Source organism: Stenella coeruleoalba, assembly GCF_951394435.1.
Source record: "Stenella coeruleoalba genome assembly, chromosome: 16".
Lineage (NCBI taxonomy): Eukaryota > Metazoa > Chordata > Mammalia > Artiodactyla > Delphinidae > Stenella > Stenella coeruleoalba.
In genome coordinates, this window is record NC_137162.1 from 43,939,938 (window position 1) to 43,961,545 (window position 21,608).

The window sequence follows — 21,608 nt, forward strand, 5'->3', positions numbered from 1 at the left end:
CATTTCAAGTGAAAACTGAACCTGGCCTTGCAGGTACCAGACTAAGCAAGAAAATTTTGGGTAAAACCTTAGATATCTGATTATGGCAAGTGTTATATCAGCACACACACCCCCTGCCCCCACAAATCCGCACACCTGGGAGAGACGTAAAACCTGGTCCGGATTCCTTATTCCAAAGGCCCGTCCGCTGGGCTCCAGGACCGAGCCCCTCAGGATTGCGCAAACTCAGTTGCTACCTCTCTTGGTCTTTTCCTCCTCCCACCTCTTACGGCTGTCAAAATCCGGACTCAGGACTTCCTAAAGGCCCGGAACGCAGCTTCGCGCATGCTCAGCATCAGCCCGGCTGCTTAATACACACGTGCTTACGGCCTATCGCGGCGCCTGCGCAGTCGCAGCCTGCAGTTCGCCCTTAGGACAGACGTCTGTTTTACCTTGACTCCCGCTGTCCACTCGAGCCGGTCTGTGCTCAGTGTCTTGTGTACATTCTTGCAAGCGACGGCGCCATGAGTATGACTTCCAGCGTACGAGGTGAAGTGGGGCATGGGAGCGGGTGAGGTTGGCGGCCTGCGCACCGGTTGCAGCTCCCTCGGCACCTCTTCGGGCTATTACGGCTGCCCTGCGTTCCCGCCAGTCTCGTAACCTTGAGATGGAGAAGGGCAAGCGCTCCGCGGACCTGCGGACACCTCGGGCCACACGGGGCAAGGGGGCCAGGTCAGGGTATGATCCGGGGCAAAAGTGGCGTGGGGGCCATGCAGGCATCTACCCAGGTCTGGGTAGTCCCCTAACTATACCGCTGCGCTGCTAGCTTTTCTTGTTCTTCCCTGAGACTCCTTTCTGTTGTGTCACAGGGCCTGGAAAAAAAAGGAAAGGTGAAAACAAAAAACAAAAACCCTCTTCCCCCTTCTCCACATTTAAATTACCGTGGAGTGAGAACGTAGATTTCCTGCAGCCCTCAAGCGATGCATGACTAATCACAGCTTAGTTTTGCACATTTTTTAAAGGGAAGGCACCCAATCCGAGGTCTTCAGTTTTCCCAGGGTTTTTTGTTGTTGTTTTTTGTTTTTAATGCCTCTGGCATCTGGACCTGGGTGGCAGTAGTCCAGGAGAGAGGATTGAAAACTGAGCTCATTGAGCCTTCACCTTTCTCAGCCTTGCTTCCCTTGTGCTAGTACCTAGCGTTTGGAAATGTTACTTCACAGAAGGTCCGATTAAAATTAAGAGACTTTCTAGAGCTTCACTTTATAACAATTCTTGGTGGTAGTATAATTAATATAATAGTTTGTACCGCTACGGGATACCTGTGATCTTTGCCCAGGTATAAAATACCACCCTCAAGGTTTGGTTACCTGTAACAGTAGTTAGGTAAAGGTAGATTGTCCAGAAATTAATTTAAAATAGTCTACTTGATTCATTTAGTAAATATTGAGCATCTGGAGTACCAGGTTCTGTAAAAGGTGCCTACTAACTTGGCCCTAATTTTGTAATAGATTCTATAAATTGGAGAATTCCACTTGTTGCGAAAAGTTATCTGTCAGAGTGAGGGTGATAACCCATGACATTTTTAAGTTACTAATGCGGTATATAGGAGGTGATTATTTGCAAAACGTATTTCAAAGGATACTCATCTTTAGACTCCTTTAAATAGAGGCACCTTCGTACATTTAAAATAGGGAGTGATTTTTATTGTAAAAAAAAAATTTTCTGAGGAATAAGACAATTGTGTAAAATAAGATATTCATGTGACTTGAGCCACTGATAATCTTATAGGAAGACAGTTTGCACTTGTGTGATATGGGACAAAAGATTCCAAAGTGGTTTTTTTTAATGTGGAGTCATTTTGTATAATTGGGCACTAAACTCTATTTAGGTAGCATACTATTGAAATGTGATATAGGTGAACCCTAAGACTCTTACGACTATAAGCTAATCTTTCTTGTAATCAAGACAAGTTTGTTATTTTTTTGACCTAATTATATGGGAATCCAAAGGTGACTTTCCCATTATTTTGCCATTTTCTAAGGGATAGGAAATTGCTTCGTCAATTGGGTTATTAGCTTAAACTTTAGGTACTCAACTTTGTTATGAGAACTACTTTTTTCCGGCTGTGTTGGGTCTTTGTTGCTGCATGCGGGCTTTCTTCTAGTTGCAGCGAGCAGGGGCTATTCTTTCACTGCCGTGCATGGGCTTCTCATTGCAGTGGCTTCTCTTGTTGCAGAGCACGGGCTTTAGGTGCGCGGGCTTCAGTAGTTGTAGCACGCGGGCTCAGTAGTTGTGGCTCACGGGCTCTAGATCGCAGGCTCGGTAGTTGTGGCACATGGTCTTAGTTGCACCACAGCATGTGGGATCTTCCCAGACCAGGGCTCGAACCTGTGTCCCCTGCATTGTCAGGCGGATTCTTAACCACTGCGCCACCAGGGAAGCCAAAGAAGTGACTACTTTTTATGTCACCTAAAAGCATAAGGACTGTTGTGAGGACAATGGGCAGGGACCCCAAAGCCTTTGTAAATCACTTCTACCAGTGCTTTCTTCCTCAGATATAGTGGTGTGGCAAGGTAGGGACGGAATATCTGTTTTGTAATGTTTAGATCTCAAATTGTTCTACTCTTAGTGTTTAAACCAAACCTGTTCATTCCTATAGATTGAAAATCAATTTAGATCTTTTGATTTGGGGGAAGATGACCATGACTTTTCTCAGTTAAGTAAGTGAATTATATATTTTTTTTATAATTTGTGTGTATATTATATAATGGTATTTGGCAATGGTAAGCACTATATAAGTATATGTTAAATAAAAAATGAAAGGGTGTGTATGTGCATGCAGAATTCTTGTTTATGTTCAGGAAAAAAATAATGGGTGGGTTAGAAATAAAATGAATGGAGCTCAGGTCAGGACATGAATCTGGGAAAGGCAATGAGGATGAGTGATTGGAATGGTAATCCGAAGATCCCAGTCAGTGAGATGGCTTTTGATGCCCATTTGGTCGATATTACCAAACTTCCTTTTTCCTTATTGAGGTATAATTGACATACTTATACCAAACTTATTTTTTATGTGATACCAAATATTGATTACAGTTTTAGAAACTGTAATAAACATTAAGAAACATTAAGTGCCTTTCACTGCTACAGAGTCCCCGTTCTCTAATGACCCCTCCTCATACCCAATAGATGACCTCTAGGAAGTTTACTAAACTTCTTGCTCCTTAATACCTCCAAGACTCATTGACTCTGCTCTCATCCTTAATCCCTTCCCTTCTATTTGCAAGGAAGAGATTATCTGAGGCTGTTCTCTCTATATCATCCAGATGCCATTTTCTCCTGCTTCCTTAAGCTCTTGCCTCAGTAATGATACCAACTGCTCTTAATTCTTCTGTCCTCTCACAGGGATTTTCTTCTCTTCAGCCCAAAGTCACTCATAATTCACCCTCATTTAAAAAAAAAAGCCAACTAAACCAAATATTTTTAAAGGCCTTCCTTCTTCCTGCTGTCCCCTCAAGTCACTTTTTTCTTCATATTTTGCTTTACCCTCCAGTTACAAAATAGGCATTAGTCTATCTGCCTGTGCTTTATTGTACTTCCCAAACCCTGAGCACTACAATGCTTGTAACCAAAACTAAATTTCATAAGTTCTTATTCTCTGACTGTTATATCGTTGTCTCTTTTGTTGAAACTAACGCATAATTTTCCAATCCATTTAACTTCAACATATAAAAATACTGTTTGGGTTCAATAAATTTATTGAGTCATTTAAAATAACTATTCAAGGGTTTGTTTTTATCTGAGAAGGAATGTGCAGATCATACTGTGAATAAAGGAGTTAGCTCCTATGGGTTATGAACAAAAAATAATAGGGGCTGTAGATGAAACAAGATTGGCAGTGAGTTGATACTTGTTGGAGCTGGGTGAGGGTAAATGGGAGGTCATTACAGTATTTTCCGTGTATGTCTGAAGGGTTCCATAATGAAGTTTTATTTTTAATCTCAGGAAGTATTGAAATTCCACAGTTTGATACAGTAGGTTAAGATGAGGCCAAAGAGAAGTCATTTGGTGTAAGAGCAATGTGATAGTAGGATGGACAGAGGGAGTTGCAAATTCAGATTAGGAATCTATTATTTCTTTTTACTTAACTAACATTGAACACTGCCTGTGCACCAGGCCTTGAGAGAAAAACGTTACCAGGCACAGCCTACCAATCTGAGGGGGACCTAAGGGAGGCAAAGATTTAAACACAGCTCCCCCCCCCCCCTCCTGAGGTGGAAGGAACATTCTGATTCTATGGCAGTTGACACTGGGTAGGAGAGGACAGTTTGGGGCTACCAAAGGGGCTAAAGGAAAAGAAGCAGGGTGAGATTTCTGTCTTAGCTTAAAGCAAAATGATTTCCCACAGTAAAGAAATGAGTTATAAATATGGGTGTGGGATTTGGGAACAAGTTGATGTTTTCTCTATCTCTGAATAATCCTAAGAGAGAAAACCAAAGATTATACAAAGATTGCCAGGGGAAGAGTAAGAAAGGGAGGGATTATTTAGAAATGTATTTTTTGTATTTTCTTTATATTGATGTATTCATGGTATTTGTATAGATAGAGAGCATTGTTAAGCAAGGTAGGGGCTTGATCTAACTATAGGAACACTATACCTTGAGAGAGGTGTACAGAAAAGGGAAGTAAGGATAAAGTAGAAGAGGCAAAAATAAGGCTTAGGATATTTCTGGACACCAGTTTTGAAAGAATGTCTGAAAGGTGCCAACTGAAATATCTTTAGAAATTGGGTCTTGATATAGTCCCTTGTTCAACCTGAGATGGTGTCTGTTCTTAATAGGCATGTACACTATCAAGAACTAAATGTTACTTGGGTTTTATTGTTTGTTTACTGTCTTGGGTTTTCAATTCTTTCTCTATTGTAATTGTTGACTTTTGAATCCATCATCATTCTTGTCTATCTCCATATAGTTTCCTTTTCTTTCTTTTCCCTAGAGTTGCCAGTGGCATCCATAGCTTTTTGCCAGAAAAGACTGATTCAGGCTACAGTAATGAAATGATAAAACAGCAACATTTTTCTTACTCTGGGAACTTTACATTTGTCTCTAATGAGGTTAGAGAATTAGAATTTGGGAATGGGGGAGGGATGGAAATTGTTTTCTTAAGACCTTATCTGGCTCTGTGAGTCTAAAAAACTCATTGGAGCAAACGCAAAGCCATTTCCTAGCACACATATGGTGCTATGACATTTATAAAGTGACCCTCCTTAGGGGGTAGGGTCACAGAGTGCATGTTTTGATTCCCCACAGGGCAGCCACTCTTGGATAATATCTAGAGTTAGTTCCCTCTGTGTCAGTTATTCTGTCATTTCTTCCACCATCAAAAAAATCGACGGGAAGTAAAGGTTTTTAAAAAGTCACCATATGGATTCAGTTGGTAGTAATGAGAAAGGAGAATAGAAGGGTGTTTTGATGGCTGAGAAAGATTCTTCTGGCCTATCATAAATTTCAGGTAGAAATTCCTATAGGATTTTTTTTTTATATCATGAGACCAATTAATCCTAACCAATTGTAGTTGTTCTTTGGATCTCAGGCCTTTATGTAATATGTAGGCATCATTAAAACAAATCTGATAGAGATTACTTCAAACTTCACCTCAAAAGTGAGGTGTAGGGCTTCCCTGGTGGCGCAGTGGTTGAGCGTCTGCCTGCCGATTCAGGGGACATGGGTTCGTGCCCCGGTCCGGGAGGATCCCACATGCCACGGAGCGGCTGGGCCGCTGAGCCTGCGCGTCTGGAGCCTGTGATCTGCAGCGGGAGAGGCCACAACAGTGAGAGGCCCGCGTACCGCAAAAAAAAAAAAAAAAAAGTGAGGTGTAGGGCTTCCCTGGTGGTGCAGTGGTTGAGAGTCCGCCTGCCGATGCAGGGGACATGGGTTCGTGCCCCGGTCCGGGAAGATCCCACATGCCACCGAGCGGCTGGGCCCGTGAGCCATGGCCACTGAGCCTGTGCGTCCGGAGCCTGTGCTCCGCAACGGGAGAGGCCACAACAGGGAGAGGCCACAACAGGGAGAGGCCCACGTACTGCAAAAAACAACAAAAAAAGTAAGGTGTAACTAAGATCAACAGCATTTAGGGAATTGTATTATTTCAGTCTTTTGGGATATTTCCCTCTTTTAAGTTTATACTAAGGATTTAACATTCAGCAAACATAATTGAATATATATATACAAAGCAGTATTTTAGCCCATTTTGTGATAGGTACATTAACTATTCAGAGTGGCTTTCCATTAGCTAAGAAGTAGATTGCTCTAACTCCTGACATTTTCTCAAGGAACTTCCATGGTAAAAAATGCATCAGAAAGGAAGATCATGAATCAAGCTAGAAATCAGTAAAGTTTCAGCCCTGCTTGGAGTTGCCACAGAATGATACCATGAAGCAGCACTAAAATTCAAGGCAGGGAATTCTCTGGTGGTCCAGTGGTTAGGACTCCAGCTCCAGGACTGGAGCTTTCACTGCTGTGGGCTCCTGTTCAATCCCTAGTTGGGGGAATAAGATCCTACAAGCTGTGCAGCGCAGCCAAAAAAAAAAAAAAAGAAAGAAAGTATCCCTTACCAATGAGAAAAAATGATGACATTCGTAATAAAACAAATTTTAAAAAATAATAAATATTTAAAAATTCAGGGCAAATCTACACAAGGTGTGTAGTTTAAAGTATATTTCAATGAAGCCAAAGGTTTGAAGCTATCAAATGACTTATTAACTTTTCTCAGTCATACAGTATCTGGGAAGGGCATAAAGTTAATGTTTATTTTATATAGCAGGGAGGAATAGAACTGTTGTGTGGGCAGGAAAACAAACTAAATTTTTTCATAGAGAAAAATAACTGTGGTTGAAAATAGAATCCAAGGAACATGCTAATTAGGAACACTTGATGAAAACTAAATTATTAAATAAGCTAGAAGAGAAGACCGAGATAAAAGGAACTAAGTGTGAGAGTGGTTGTTCCTTTCCATTAGAGTTTTGTAAGAATGAACTCCAATTTTATGTAAGGAACTATTAGGTTCAATGATTAATCACATTAGTACAATAAGAAATTTGACTCAGTAGTGCAAGTAAGCCATACAGTTAATTATTCATTATATGTTTTTATTTGGTCTTGGAATGTGTTTTTTGTACTTGTCTCTCTAGGGCTTTATTTGATAGTCTGGGAACTTATTTCAAACACTGTGAAGATCTGACTTAGGAAATGCTGGGACGCAGTCCAGTGTGTTTATCCTGACCCCTGTTCAACTTCTTCCTGCAGTCCACTCCATGCTGGGAATAGACAACTCTCCTCTGAGACTGAGGCTAACCAGACTATGCAGAACTCTCTCCTCTCCAGAATTCTCTGGAACTGGGGTAGTTGTTAAGTGCTTGGATTTCTAAGGGATCCTTGAAAAGCTACGTGAACAGAATAAATAGATGGCCTATTAGTCAAGCAAATAATTGCACAGAAAAACGTCATTAAATTTAAAATGAAGTTTGTAGGGAATTCAGATCATCCACTGGTGGATAATGGAAATTTAGAATTTATTAAAGGAGAATCTAACTAATTATATTATGTTTTCTATAAAATTAGTACCTTCTGAGTTTTATTTTAATGAGACACTTTGAAATTAAAAAACAAAAACAAAGCTTTTGAATGACTTGAAGCCCAGAATGCTGGTGGATATATTCCTCTGAATGTTTAATATTAAGGGTTGGTTTTGTTTTATTTGTCCTTTCTTTTTCTTTGGATACCAGTTCTGTTTGTGGTTATGCATTTTTAAATGATTAAAGGACCTACTATTTAAATGAACTCTGGGACTTCCCTGGCGGTCCAGTGGTTAAGACCCCACTCTTCCACTGCGGAGGCTACAGGTTCAATCCCTCGTCAGGGAACTAAGATCCTGCATGCTTCAGGTGTGGCCAAAAAGAAAAACAAAGAACTCTGATGAATCATTTTGTTAACATAATCACCTCCTGATTTTTAGAGGGATGAGGAGGGTCTTGTTTGTAATCTGATTTTTTATGGTCTTATTAGTAATCTGAATTTTTATATGTATCTTTTTTTTAAAGCAATAGGTATCTGCAGGCTCACAGGTTATTTTAAATCTATTAATGAACACTTTAAAAAGATTACTAAACTTTGTTTCTTCTCCAATTATAAAATAATTTTTAAGTTTCCCTCTTCTATCTTAACTTAGCTAACAATACTGAAAAGAAAATACACAATTGCCTCAGTAAGGGCTGGGGAAGGTTTTGACAAGGGACTACTTCACCAGTGTGTTCTGATCATTTTTTTATGTTAAACACCATTGACTGTTGGGATGCTTAGTACTCAAAAACTGGATTTCCTGAACGTTCGTGTTAGATTATTGGTATAGATTTTGGTTTTGATAATCATTCCTGTTTTCCTTCCCTGCTCTAGTTGAATGGATTGCAGTGGTTACCATTGCTGCTGGGACAGCTGCAGTTGGTTATCTAGCTTACAAAAGATTTTATGTCAAAGATCATCGCAACAAATCTATGGTAAACCCTCACATCCAGAAAGACAACCCCAAGGTAGTACATGCTTTTGACATGGAGGATTTGGGAGATAAAGCTGTGTACTGCCGTTGTTGGAGGTCCAAGAAGGTAAGAGAAGCAAGTCCTTTATGCCAGTGCCGTCTTTAATGCAACATTTCGTTTAAACTATCTGCCACACTGGTACCATCAAATATCAAGATATCCCTTCTCCTTTGCTTCCTTTTTTCTATGGATTCTGTTTTTCTCTGTTTTCTGTGTACTCTTCAGGAATATATTTACTAAAATGTATAACCACCATGCAGTGAAATTGCATCGTACCCTCGTCGAGTTAGGCAAATATAACCACATTCTTGGCCAAAGAAGAGAGAAAAATCCCTTTATTTACGCTTAGAATTTCCTCCCCAAGTGGGTGTTAGCATTCAGTATCCCAGGAAAAGGAGTATGCAGCCTAAAAACAAAGAGAAACAGAAGAGGTCATTTTTTTTTCCCCTTGAGATTTCAAGCTCCTAGATTCTAGTACAAGTTTTAGAAATATCAAGAGAAACTTTTGGAAAATTACCCCTGAAAATTTCTTACCTGGTACATATGTATTGACCCTGTATCCTAAGGTTTTTTTAAGCTGCAGCTCCTATATTTAAATATCCAACACAGGATTTTTTTGTATCTTTATTTTCTTTTGTGAGAATTGCATTTTATCAAGTTCCGTCTGGAATTATCTCTGTGATACCTGCAGCTTTTAGATAGCGATGACAGCTGGTGATCTGAAGATGGTAAAATGCTCTCCTAAGGTCATCTTGAAAAGCTTCATACATTGAATAACTTCAGAATTTCTGGTATATTTAGAGAAATATGGTGAAATACTGTGTATACTGCCACTATTAACATTTAAATAAAATGGATTTTACTAAAGATGACACTATAAGGCCTAAGAAAATAGACAATAAAAATGATGTATCTATTTCTGAAAGCATGTTATGTCAGGGACCTCTTCCCACAGTGGAAAGCCATTATCACAAATCACATGTCACAGATAAGGAAGAAGTCACATACCAGGTAACGGAAAGCATATTACTCTAACCCCCTTCTCCGGATGCAATTGATACTGTATAATCCAGTGGTGATAGAGCGCTTAGATTATGTCATTGTGTCTGAAAACTGCTTGATGAACATGTGGAATATGAACCAAAAATTAATAGTCCCATTACAGAAATTGTTCCTTAAGAAGAGCACTGTTCATTTGGAGTGTGGGATTGTTTTTAAGTACTAGTGGAGTTGCTAGAAAATAATCCTCAATAATATTCTGTAGACTAGATCTGGTTTGATTTTTAAAAATTAACACCTATAATAGGTTTCATTCTCTTGTTGCTCACCAAAATATAAAAAGTAATACCTTTAGGGGTTTCCCTGGTGGCGCAGTGGTTGAGAGTCCGCCTGCCGATGCAAGGGACACGGGTTCGTGCCCCGGTCCGGGAAGATCCCACATGCCGCAGAGCGACTCGGCCCGTGAGCCATGGCCGCTGCTGAGCCTGCACGTCCGGAGCCTGTGCTCCGCAACGGGAGAGGCCACAACAGTGAGAGGCCCGCGTACCGCAAAAAAAAAAAAAAAGTAATACCTTTAGAAATTAAGGCATTTCTAAGTCCGGAGTTGTAATAGTTCTTTAGTCAGTGATCTTAAGTAGTTCATTTAGTTTCTATTACTTATATACATGCTTGAGAACAGTTAAATAGTAAAACAGCAGGTATCATAGATGTGTGTAGTAGATGCAGTACGAATGCTTTAAATAAAAGGAAGAGCTTGTTGCACTGTGGGCTAGAATTTTCTGGGAAGGCATAGTGATATATACGTGGGAGTTAAACTGCCCCTGGAAAGATTGGTGGCATTGGAATACACTAGCGAGTATTGGAGACTCTTTCTCAGAATCTGTGGGAAAGGACTCATGAGTGAAAGTGGGATCGATGAGGAATCTAGTCTGGTCCTTGCACCTCCCTCCCCGCAGGAATAAGTCCAAATTGAGGAGAGTCTTGAGTACCAGCGTGAGGAATTTGTGCCTCCCAACATGGGGGAGCTTCTTGTCAGGGATTTCAGACATAAAGTTATACTTACACCAGAGTGCTGGCCGTGGGAATGGCGAAGCATGAACAGATACATGAACCATTTTGAGGCAAGGATCAGCCAAACGCAATGACTGATTTGTGCGAAAGATTGTGGGAGGAAGACTAAAGCTCGTGGAAGTATCTTGCTTAAGATAGGATCGTAGGGTTAGAAGAGGTGGTGCCGTCAACGGAAATAAGGAATTCGGGGTGAATGGCTCATTTTCCAGGACACCAATGAGGAGTTCAATTTCAAAGAGTGACACTGAGGTGACATTTGAATGGAAATGTACAGCAGACAGCCTGAAATGTGGGACTAAAGCTGAGACATCAGGGTTGGAGATAGCGATCAGCAAAACTGATGAGTCAAGGGTAGGAATGCAGCAGATCCTTGGTACAGATAAAAATCGAGGGCTAAGTATGAAATCTTGGAGAATTTTCTGCATTTTGTAAAGAGAAGAGCCAAAAAAGGAGATGAAATGGGTCCCAGAGTTAGAAGAAAACTAAGAATATTGTGGCTTCACGGTGGAAAAGGGAAAAGTTTCAAAGAAGGTTTGATTGTGAACATCGGCTTGTGCAAAAGACCAGGAGGTGAATAGACTATTATACTAAGACTGTGGGGTTAAACAATTAGGCAACTGACCTTTTGGTGTCATTTTCACAGAATAATTAGAATAGAAGCTGTGTCCAAATGGATTACAGTATGAATTACTACTAAAGAAATACCTAAATATATGGTATTTCTAAATATATGGCAAAATTTTGGTAAATATGACAGTGAATGGAAAGAAAAAAATATGATGACTGCTTGAGTGAACGCTGAAGCTTACCTTTGAAGCCAAGTAAAGGGCGTTTGCTTTGGTTGGGTGTTTCCAGAGGGTAAAGGGTCAATAAAGCGAATGTGGACTTTTATGGACTAAGATCTCAAGTGTTTCAGGAAGAATCACAAATGGACACAGGCCAAGCTAGTGGTTTAAAAGTTTATTAGACTTTATAAGTCAACAGAACGTTCCAGGATTATTCTTTCATCATACTATTTAGAGTTTCCCTTAGGTAGACTTTAAGGAAAGGAATGCGAGACCAGTCATTTTATTTTCAGTTTTCTCAATGTCTTCTTTCTTTTTAAGCTTATCTTTCATACCATTATTAATCCTCTTTGCATCTTTGATTTGTCAGTTCTGAATTTTCCCTGAATCTTGGGCACTTTTTATTACCACATGAGGCGATTCAAAGTTCACTTTGAATATCATTCAAATTATTCTCCAGGCATCTTTGGAATCTCCGCACATTCCTGAGGTTCCTAAGGTTGTCACGCAGGTGCCAAGTCACACACTTACATGCCTGTCCACAGAAGGCTTGATACCTTTGATTAGATGGCTATATGGAGTTTATGTTCAGTAATTTTTTCCTCATACACCAGTTGTGTTTCTAATACAACAAAATTTAAACTCCTATCTAAAAAAAAAAATTTATGTATTATATAAACTAATTCAGTTTTAATTCATTATTTTTTTTAATTGAAGTATTGTTGATTTACAGTACTGTGTAAGTTTCAGGTGTACAGCATAGTGATTCAGTTTTGGAGGGGTTTTTTTGCCGATTATATTCCAATATAGGTTATTAAGAGCTATTGGATATAATACTCTGTGCTATACAGTAAATCCTGTTGTTTATCTATTTTATGTGTAGTCGTTTGTATCTGATGATCCCATACTCTTCATTTTGTCCCTCCCCCCTCTAATTCATTCTTAAGGTACAGTCACGAGTAACCTGTTGTGGGTTTCTAACATTTTGAGCAGTTTTCTCAGACCTAATGAATCAGATCTCTTAGTCAAGTGCAGAAATTACATGTTTTTAACACACTTCGTTCCTCCTCTCTTCCCCCCGATTGGTGTGCCCTCTGCTGTTTCAGAAACTGGACTGTTTCACAGTATTTCACAAAAGGGTTGTCCCTAAGTGAAGTGAGAAGGAAAGGAACCAATACAAAGGAAATGATTAAAGCAACTACAGGGAAAGATACTATTTGAGACAGTGGTATGTTGAGAGGGGTGGAAGGAAAGGAGAGTACGAGCATAGATTTCGGACTCAGCCTTAGAAAGAAAGAGATAGTCTTACTTTCGAAACAAGGTGAGGGAACATTGATGTCAGAGGGAAGAGTGTGCAACATGGTCTTACTAGATTCCCAGCCCCCACTCATCTTGGGTAGATTATGGCGTTTGCTGAGTTGTATGGTGGCCATTGGGGAGGCAGGAGAGATTTGAACAAGGACAGCAGGAGAAGGCAGACTAAGAGATAATCAAGAAAGAGAGGAAAGGTGAGCCAGTTCATGCCAGGAGCTCAACTGAAATTGCAATGAAATGTAACTGTGTAGAATAATTTTCTTTCCTTAACAACTTCCGGATTTGAGTTGGGTTTTTTTATTAGTGATGGGTTTGTTTTTGGTGGGTGTGTGTGGGAGTGTGGGTGTGTGTGTATGAGTTATGGAAAGTCTCCACCCTATTAATGGTTAGAAATGGGACTTCCCTGGCTGTCCAGTGGTTAAGACTTCACGCTTCCAATGCAGGGGGCGTGGGTTCGATCCCTGGTTGGGGAACTAAGATCCCATAAGCGGCGCAGCGGGGCCAAAAAAAAAAGAGTGGCACTGACTCTATTTCTTCATAGAAACAATATTCTGATCGTTGGTTACATTGCTTGCCCAATTCACACAAAGACAGTCTTGTAGGGCTTCCTTGGTGGTGCAGTGGTTAAGAATCCGCCTGCCAATGCAGGGGACACGGGTTCGAGCCCTGGGCCAGGAAGATCCCACATGCAGCGGAGCCACTGAGCCCGTGCACCACAACTACTGAGTCTGCGCTCCAGAGCCCGCGAGCCACAACTACTGAGCCCATGTGCCACAACTACTGAAGCCCGTGTGCCTAGAGCCCGTGCTCCACAACAAGAGAAGCCACTGCAATGAGAAGCCCACGCACCACAATGAAGAGCAGCATGGGCTCGCTGTGACTAGAGAAAGCCCACGCGCAACAGCGAAGACCCAACGCAGCCAAAAAAATAAAATTTAAATAAAAAAAAAAAAGACAGTCTTGTAAAATCTTAATTTTTCTTACATATTTTCCTACTATATCTACTATCATAGGTCTTACTAAAGTAAGTATATAAGAATGGTATAAAATGTCATATTCTCTTGTTTAGTCTCAAAGATCTCATTGCTTTTATTTTCTTTCTCAACCAAAGCAAGCTTGTTTCTCAGAGCAGTTTATAGTAATGAGCCAAATGGCCCCAGGCAACTTCCTTGGAAAATATAATCCAAACTCTAATTAAAAATACAAAGTTTGGCAAAGGAAGCTTCAAAAAAATTTTTTTTAATTTTTGCAAGTAGAAGAGGTAAGTCAAGGATGAACAGTTATTTATTTCCATCTTGAATCACCCTAAAAACAGAAACATTATAACTTGAGATGTGGGACCATTAAAAAGAAACAAGTTTTGTGCTTTTTATGAAGACCCTGACAAGGTTGCTAGCTTTCCAAGTAGAGAGCAAGGATCTCTAGTGTTTTTTACCCCTAAACATTTATTTCCACCTCTTCTCCATACTCTCTCTTCTCTAGTTTTAAAGGTATTTGGGATTCGTAGTTTTCTAATTGGATTAACAAATATGATAGTATATTTTCTGGACATACAGGAAATTCAACCAATTTAATTCACAAACTTTTCTCCAGGATTTGTTAATAGACAAAGGTTAACATCTTAGAACAAATGTTAGAATCATCTGTGAGCTAAACTTTTTTCTCATCAATTTTCTGATTCTTTTATTTTTAAGTATTGATACATGAGCTGAATTAAATATACCCTTTGTGTTTTTTGTAATTTCAGCTCTTGACATTTTTAACACATTTAAAACTTTTAGTGAGTTAATAAAATTCACATTTTCATTATATTGTTATTTAATACAAAAACTGCTATACTTCCTAGATTACGTTTGAAAGTATATATCCACCACATGTTTTTTTTCTCCTGTATAGAAAGGTCAAAAATGAAACAAGGCACTTTCTGGAAAAACACAAATATTGTTATGTAATTTACCATTTGAATTTTAATGCCCAGTAATTACCATTCATTCATTTATACTGTATATCAGAATCATGAATTAATTTTAATAAATACATTCTACTAACACATACAATGTATTAAGAAATTGCTAATCCTATCTTGAAATAACTCATTTTGGCTCTTGGTTGAAAAAAATGTTTAGTCTTTTCATTAACTTAAAATGAGACATATCTAATGGATAAATATGAGAATGCCTAATCTTCACATGAAGTTTGGGAGATTATTCTGACTAGTGTTAAGTGATATAGGAAGTACTATTAAAAGATATCTGTGCCTCTGAGCAGAATGATTTTGAATACGGAGCTTACATTTTAAAGGCATACAAAGCTTTATGTACTTTAAAGAAGCATGAAAGTTTATTAAGAAATAGCCAGGATCTCCTTATTTACTACTTTTTTTTTTAACTTTTATTGGAGTATAGTTGATTTACAATGTTGTGTTAGTTTCAGGTGTATAGCAAGTGAATCAGTTATACATATACCCACTCTTTTTTAGATTCTTTTCCCATATAGGTCATTACAGAGTACTGAGTAGAGTTCCCTGTGCTATACTAGTAGGTCCTTACTAGTTATCTATTTTATATACAGTAGTGTGTATATGTCAATCCCGATATCCCAATGTATCCCTCCCCCCACTCACTACTTTTTAAAGAAATATTTTTAGATTGTTTTTTTCTTTTAATCCTTTTTTAAAATTTATTTATTTGTTTTTGGCTGCATTGGGTCTTAGTTGCTGCGCGTGGGCTCTCTCTAGTTGCGGCAAGCGGGAGCCACTCTTCATTGTGGTGCACTGGCTTCTCTTTGTGGTGGCTTCTCTAGTTGCGGAGCACGGGTTCTAGGCGCACAGGCTTCAGTAGTTGTGGCACGTGGGCTCAGTAGCTGTGGCTCGCGGGCTCTAGAGCACAGGCTCAGTAGTTGTGCACAGGCTTAGTTGCACTGCGGCATGTGGGATCTTCCCAGACCAGGGCTCAAACCCGTGTCCCCTGTAATGGCAGGCGGATTCTTAACCACTGCGCCCCCAGGGAAGCCCTAAAGAAGTATTTATTTTTTACTTGTTTACTTTTAAGACCATGATGAAACATGTGAATTTCCATTTTTAGGCAGAACCAGATTATTACAAAATTATATCCTCATTTTAGATGTATGGCTTTCTTATCTTTTGTATATTTCTCTATAGATTTCTCTCCCGTTCTTTATATATGGAGAAAAATAATTTGAGAAAATATATTAGTTTTCTAGTATTTTCAATGTGAGACTAAAATAAAAATAAAAGGGACTTCCCTGGTGGTCCAGTGGTTAAGCCTTCCAATGCAGGGGGTGCGGGTTCGATCCCTGGCCAGCAAGCTAAGATCCCACGTGCCTTGCGGCCAAAAAACCAAAAAAAAACCCCAAAACAGAAGCAATATGGTAAAAAATTCAATGAAGACTTTAAAAATGGTGCATATGAAAAAAAATCTTGAAAAAAAATAAACGTTAAATATGCTATTTTAGTAAATTATTTGAGACTTTTAACTTTATGAATATTTCATTTTTCAGAAATGTATTTTATAACCTGTGGGCATAAAACCATACAGTGACGTGTTTTGTGTGTGCTATTTATAAAAATGGAGTTTTTTTACAATGTAAACTTTTATTCTCACTGTAAAATCATCTGTGTTTGTTTATTAAACATACGTCACTTTGAAATGCTGTTCTTTGCTGTGGGATACATTTCAGTTCGATATTTTATGGGCTGTTTCCTCATCCATGCCAAGAAAACACTGAAAGCTTGGGGTCATGTTTTTGTTGCACGGACTTGTTTTTAATATGAATATACTGTACCATATTTTATTGACAGAAATAATGTAACCTTTATATACATTGAATTTATATTGGCACCCCAAGATAGAATTTATACTTGGAAATATAAGATGTGACGATACCTTGAGTTTTTCTGTAGTTTTTAACTAATTTACCACCTCCCAGAATTATATGCAGATCGTAAAATTAAAATTGAATTTCTTTAACATCAACCCAATATTATTTTAATCTTAGAATAGACAAGTCTCATCAAAGTTTAATATTATGTACCATCATTGTCTAGTTTCAGGTATTGAAAATTATACTTCCTTAATGGAGTAATGGGTGATTTTGCTCTTCAGGCCAGGACTCCTGTTACTTTACTCTTCTAAATAGGCTCAGTTCGTGCCACAGTGTACCTTATACTAAACAGTGAAGCTAGATTCTAAAGTGCAGGTACATTCCAGATATCAAGAATAAAACAAAGATGCTCGCTATCATCATTTGACATGAAATAAAAAATGAAAGGTATAATATAGAAGGAAAAAACAAAATAATATACTGATAATTGTAAAATCCTGAGGAGACACCTAAAACATTGTTGCATTCTTATTTTTATCATTTAACAGTAGGAAGGACATACTTGCAAAAAACAGTGGTATATACACACACACAGACACACATATATTTATATATATAATATATATCAAGAGTAGTCAGGTATGAAAACATATACCTAATTATAATAACCATAAAACATATAAGGCAGAAATGATCTTATTAGAAAATGCATGAGACCTGAGGATGAAAAACACAAGAGGAATAAAATAGGACGTGGCCAAAAAATTCTCAAGTTTATCTGGAGGAATAAATAGGTAATAAATAAAGTTAGGTAAAGAATAAATAGGAAAGTTTTAACAAAGAAGAGTAATGTGAAGGAAAACCAGCCCTACCAAATATTGAAGCCAATTTTAAACACAGTGATTATCCCATTATGAATATGATAATATGAATGATGAATATGATAATGGAGAACCTGTAAATAAGCATTTTTATATGTAGAATTCATTTTGATAAATTTATGAATAAAGGTATAACAATTTGGGAAGCAATCACCTCTAATAATATTGAAGCAACAGGATCTTAGAACAGAATTTTGCAAATTGCGCTCTGTAGAACACCGTGATAATGGGTATCAAAGTGAAAGTGTCCATAGTCCGATCAGCTTGGGAAATTTGGGGTTAAAATAGTGTTTTTTATAGCAGAACCTCTTTAAAATAATAATATATGTTGTGACTTAACTGTATATGTTTTTTAAACACAGAATGAAGTTAAATCAGAATATTTTGCAGGACTTCTTAATTTGCAGAGCTCACTCTGGGAAACGCTGTGTTAAATATTTAGTTTTTGTCCCTTTTCCTTCAACTGGACACCAAAATATCTGTGTTTTCTAAAATGTGAAATCTTGGAAAGGAATGGAAATTTATCGCATCTCCAGGAGAAAGAAGTCTCCATGAAGGATGATAAAAAGGGAAATACTTATTTGTATGAAAGAAGAGAAATTAAGGATATGAACAAATAAGCAAAATAAAAAGGGTTGGGTAAAAAATTGCTGCAAAGATTATCAGCAAAAGGATAATGAACAGATTGATTTTAAACAAATGAACTTAGGCTCTTACCAATAGATAGGCCATGGATGTAGTTCACTAGAAAGGAAATATAACTAGTACATAAACATGGAAAAGGTTTTCCACATCCACAATCAAACGTCACAAATGGAAATTCAATTAATGATCTGTGTATTATCCACAAGTCAATTTCTTCCTCCTCCTTAGTGTGTACACTTTACATATGCTCATTAAGAAAACCTGTAAAAGGTAGCCAAGAAAAATCTATTGAGTTATCATGTCATATGTGAATTAAGCATCACCCCCACTCTGCCAAACGTAATACTGATTTTGCAATTAGACATTTCACATTCTTTCTCTTCCTAGTTCCCACTCTGTGATGGCTCTCACACAAAACACAATGAAGAAACTGGAGACAACGTGGGACCTCTGATCATTAAGAAAAAAGACACTTAAATGGACACTTTTGATGCTGCAGACCAACTTGTCATGATGTTTCCTGATCATTTAATTAGAATGAGTACCACTTGTGTCTAATTCACCTCCCCTGGGTTCTAGATGTGGTATATTGCAAACTACAGCTTTCGTATTCACGGCATTTGCCTTACTTGTTGAACCATCGTGGTGCACATTTGTTGAAACAAAAAAAAAAGGAAAAAGGAAAATCCAGTCTCATGGACTGTGGGTTACTTTGGTCTTGTAAGGATCCGTTTCTTTACATTTAAATATGACATTACAATATAGTTGTATGGCGAAGTTAACGTATTAAATTATTCTCAAAATCATGTCTGTGCAGATTGTACTTGTAATTTCAAAGAAAAATTATCACCATTTAATATTACTTAGCTAACCTAGAAAGTAAATTGGGTGTGATTAAACTACGTTAATCTCTTAATAACAATCTAGGAAAAATCTTTTATGACCTTGGTTTTCTTCTTGAACGTGGTAATGACACTGAGAAAATACAGCTTCTGTGTTTTCAATCAAAATGAACTTTGAATGTTAATTCTGCTTAATCAAAAGTGGGCCAGGTCAATAATAAAGGGACAGTAACTTCTTTGTATTCATCTTCATGGATATTTAATTGATCCATTAAAGAAACCAGTAGTGGAAATTTAGATCAAAATGATATGAGATTTAAAGTTGTCATGAAGGATGTCTTAAAATGTAATAATGTTCCAGAATTCTAGCCAAGGAGTGGCAAACACTTGAATTGGGGACACTGAAGGAATTGGAACACATAATATCAAGTCTCCTGTATGCAGAGCCACACATCCTTGACAGAAATAGTAGTCATGAGGGTAGATCAGAGGCATGGGAAGATTTTTATTTCCTCATTCTTGATAATCAGGCACATGATTAATTCTAGTAAAGAAACTGTTTGGGGGAGAAAAATAAGAATTACATCCTCTTTTAAACTGTATAATCTTAAAAGCAAAAATTTGAAGACAAGTGTTATGTCATATTCTTCAAAGTAACTTTCTTCAGACCAGAAACATTGCATTTCATTGCTGATTCAGAAAAAAATATGAAAACTGAAAATAATTAGGAGCAATAAAAGAGTTAAGACAGGAGTAGTTAATATATATATTTTTTTTTTTTTTTTTTTCGCGGTACGCGGGCCCCTCACCGCTGTGGCCTCTCCTGCCGCAGAGCACAGGTTCCGGACGTGCAGGCCCAGTGGCCATGGCCCACGGGCCCAGCCGCTCTGCGGCATGTGGGATCCCCCCAGACCGGGGCGTGAACCCGTGTCCCCCGCATCGGCAGGCGGACCCTCAACCACTGCGCCACCAGGGAAGCCCAGGAGTAGTTAATATATTTTTTAAGAGAAATTAGGTTTTTGGATTTCATGGGTTAGAAGGAAAAATATATACGTAATGTAGCAGACATAATTTGAAATTGACAAAGGTAACAGGTAAACATTCTCATCATTTCTTTGCAGGCACTTGAATTCTCAGTAGTAGTGCATCATGTTTCTACTTGGTAGGATCCAGAATTACTTTGGAAGTAACAGGAATCAGTGCAACTAAAACATCAGTGTTCCTATATTAAGTATGATCATTGATATTTTTTTAATGTATGGTTTTGTGTATTATAGTAGATAAAGTTGATCCCAAAATTGTGTGTACCAGTTTTTAAGTAGTCCACATGACTTAGTTGAACTTGTCTTTAAGGCACATCCTAAGCACAAAATCTCAAGTACTACAAACCCTGATTCTACCTATAAGATTCTCAGGATGAATTTTTTCATGCCTCTTCCTCCTTTTTCAAATAAGTATGATTGGGTCAGCAATAGAGAGCATCATGCTTTTAAAGGTTAATTGTTTTAAAGAAAAATACATCTATGAACTTCCAAAGTTACAGATAAAAGGACATCCTTTGAGGGAATTGCCCAGTTATCCAGTGGTTGGGACTCCACACTCAATGCCAGGGTCCCAGGTTCGCTCCCTGGTGGGGGAACTAGGATCCCATGAGCCACGTGGTGCAGCCAAAAAAAAAAGGGGAGGGGGGACATCCTTTGAACACACTAAGCTGTATTCTTAATTTGAAATTATTATGAGTCATGCATTTTTATAGCTAGTGGGAGAAGAAAACAAACAAAACTAGTGCCAATTCTCAAAAGTACTTTCAATGGTGTAAGTGGGTGACTATGATTATGGTAAAATTGGAAATGGTCGCCTTATTGTGAAATGCAGATCTAGTGTAGCATTTTGATAGTCCAGAATAATTAGATAAATGTAGTCCCATGGTCATGTTAAAATTCTATTACATGCTTTTGAATTAGAATTCCTTTAGGATATGAAAACCTTTTCATGTTATTAATTAACCTAAAAAGTAAAGTAGGTGTGGTTAAGTTAATGTGAGCTGTTTTTACACAAAAATCATTGTGTACAATTACTGTTCTCCCTTAAATACCCTAAATCTTCTAATTGCTTTTTCATTTGATAGAGAGATCAGGCAAGTGGGGCTCCCCAACACCATCACCATCTTTTTTTTCTCTGTATCATTTATGTTTCAGTGATTTCTACAGTAAGATTTTGTGCCAGGTTGAGAAGTTTCTAATGTCATGAAGAAACTTGTTTTGCAGTGACAAGTTTAGAGTGACATACTCCTGTTCATGCAGACATTTATTAAGCATTTATTATAGACGATGTAATTGAGAACACAACATTTTGGAGAATTCAAAGCTCACAGTTTGGATTATATCATTTATGACATGGGTTATATTATGATAGTTTATGACTTGGGGTTGTTTTCCTTGACAAATTGTAACAGGTGCAATCATGTATACCAAGTCTTTCTACAGAGTAGGTGGGTTTATTTGATTTTGCATTAGTTATGAATGATTTTGTTTTAAGATAAACGTTGGTTAAGATTCCTAATTAGCCACATGTTCAATACTTGGGTATCTGTGACAGTGTTTTATTCTACTAGTTGTCAGAAGCTCTGCTTTTCCTCCCTGATTTTAACACTAACTGA

The 21,608-nt window shown here is 38.1% G+C and overlaps 1 protein-coding gene across 1 annotated transcript; it reads left to right on the top strand.

Annotated features, from left to right (window-relative positions):
• The first annotated feature begins 340 nt into the window (after positions 1-340).
• CISD1 (CDGSH iron sulfur domain 1) lies at positions 341-19,988 on the top strand. Its single transcript, XM_079899770.1, has 3 exons — positions 341-528; positions 8,430-8,635; positions 18,495-19,988. Exons 1-3 carry the CDS (start codon positions 504-506, stop codon positions 18,582-18,584), a joined length of 321 nt encoding a protein of 106 aa, XP_079755896.1. The 5' UTR covers positions 341-503; the 3' UTR covers positions 18,585-19,988.
• Positions 19,989-21,608: the final 1,620 nt, after the last annotated feature.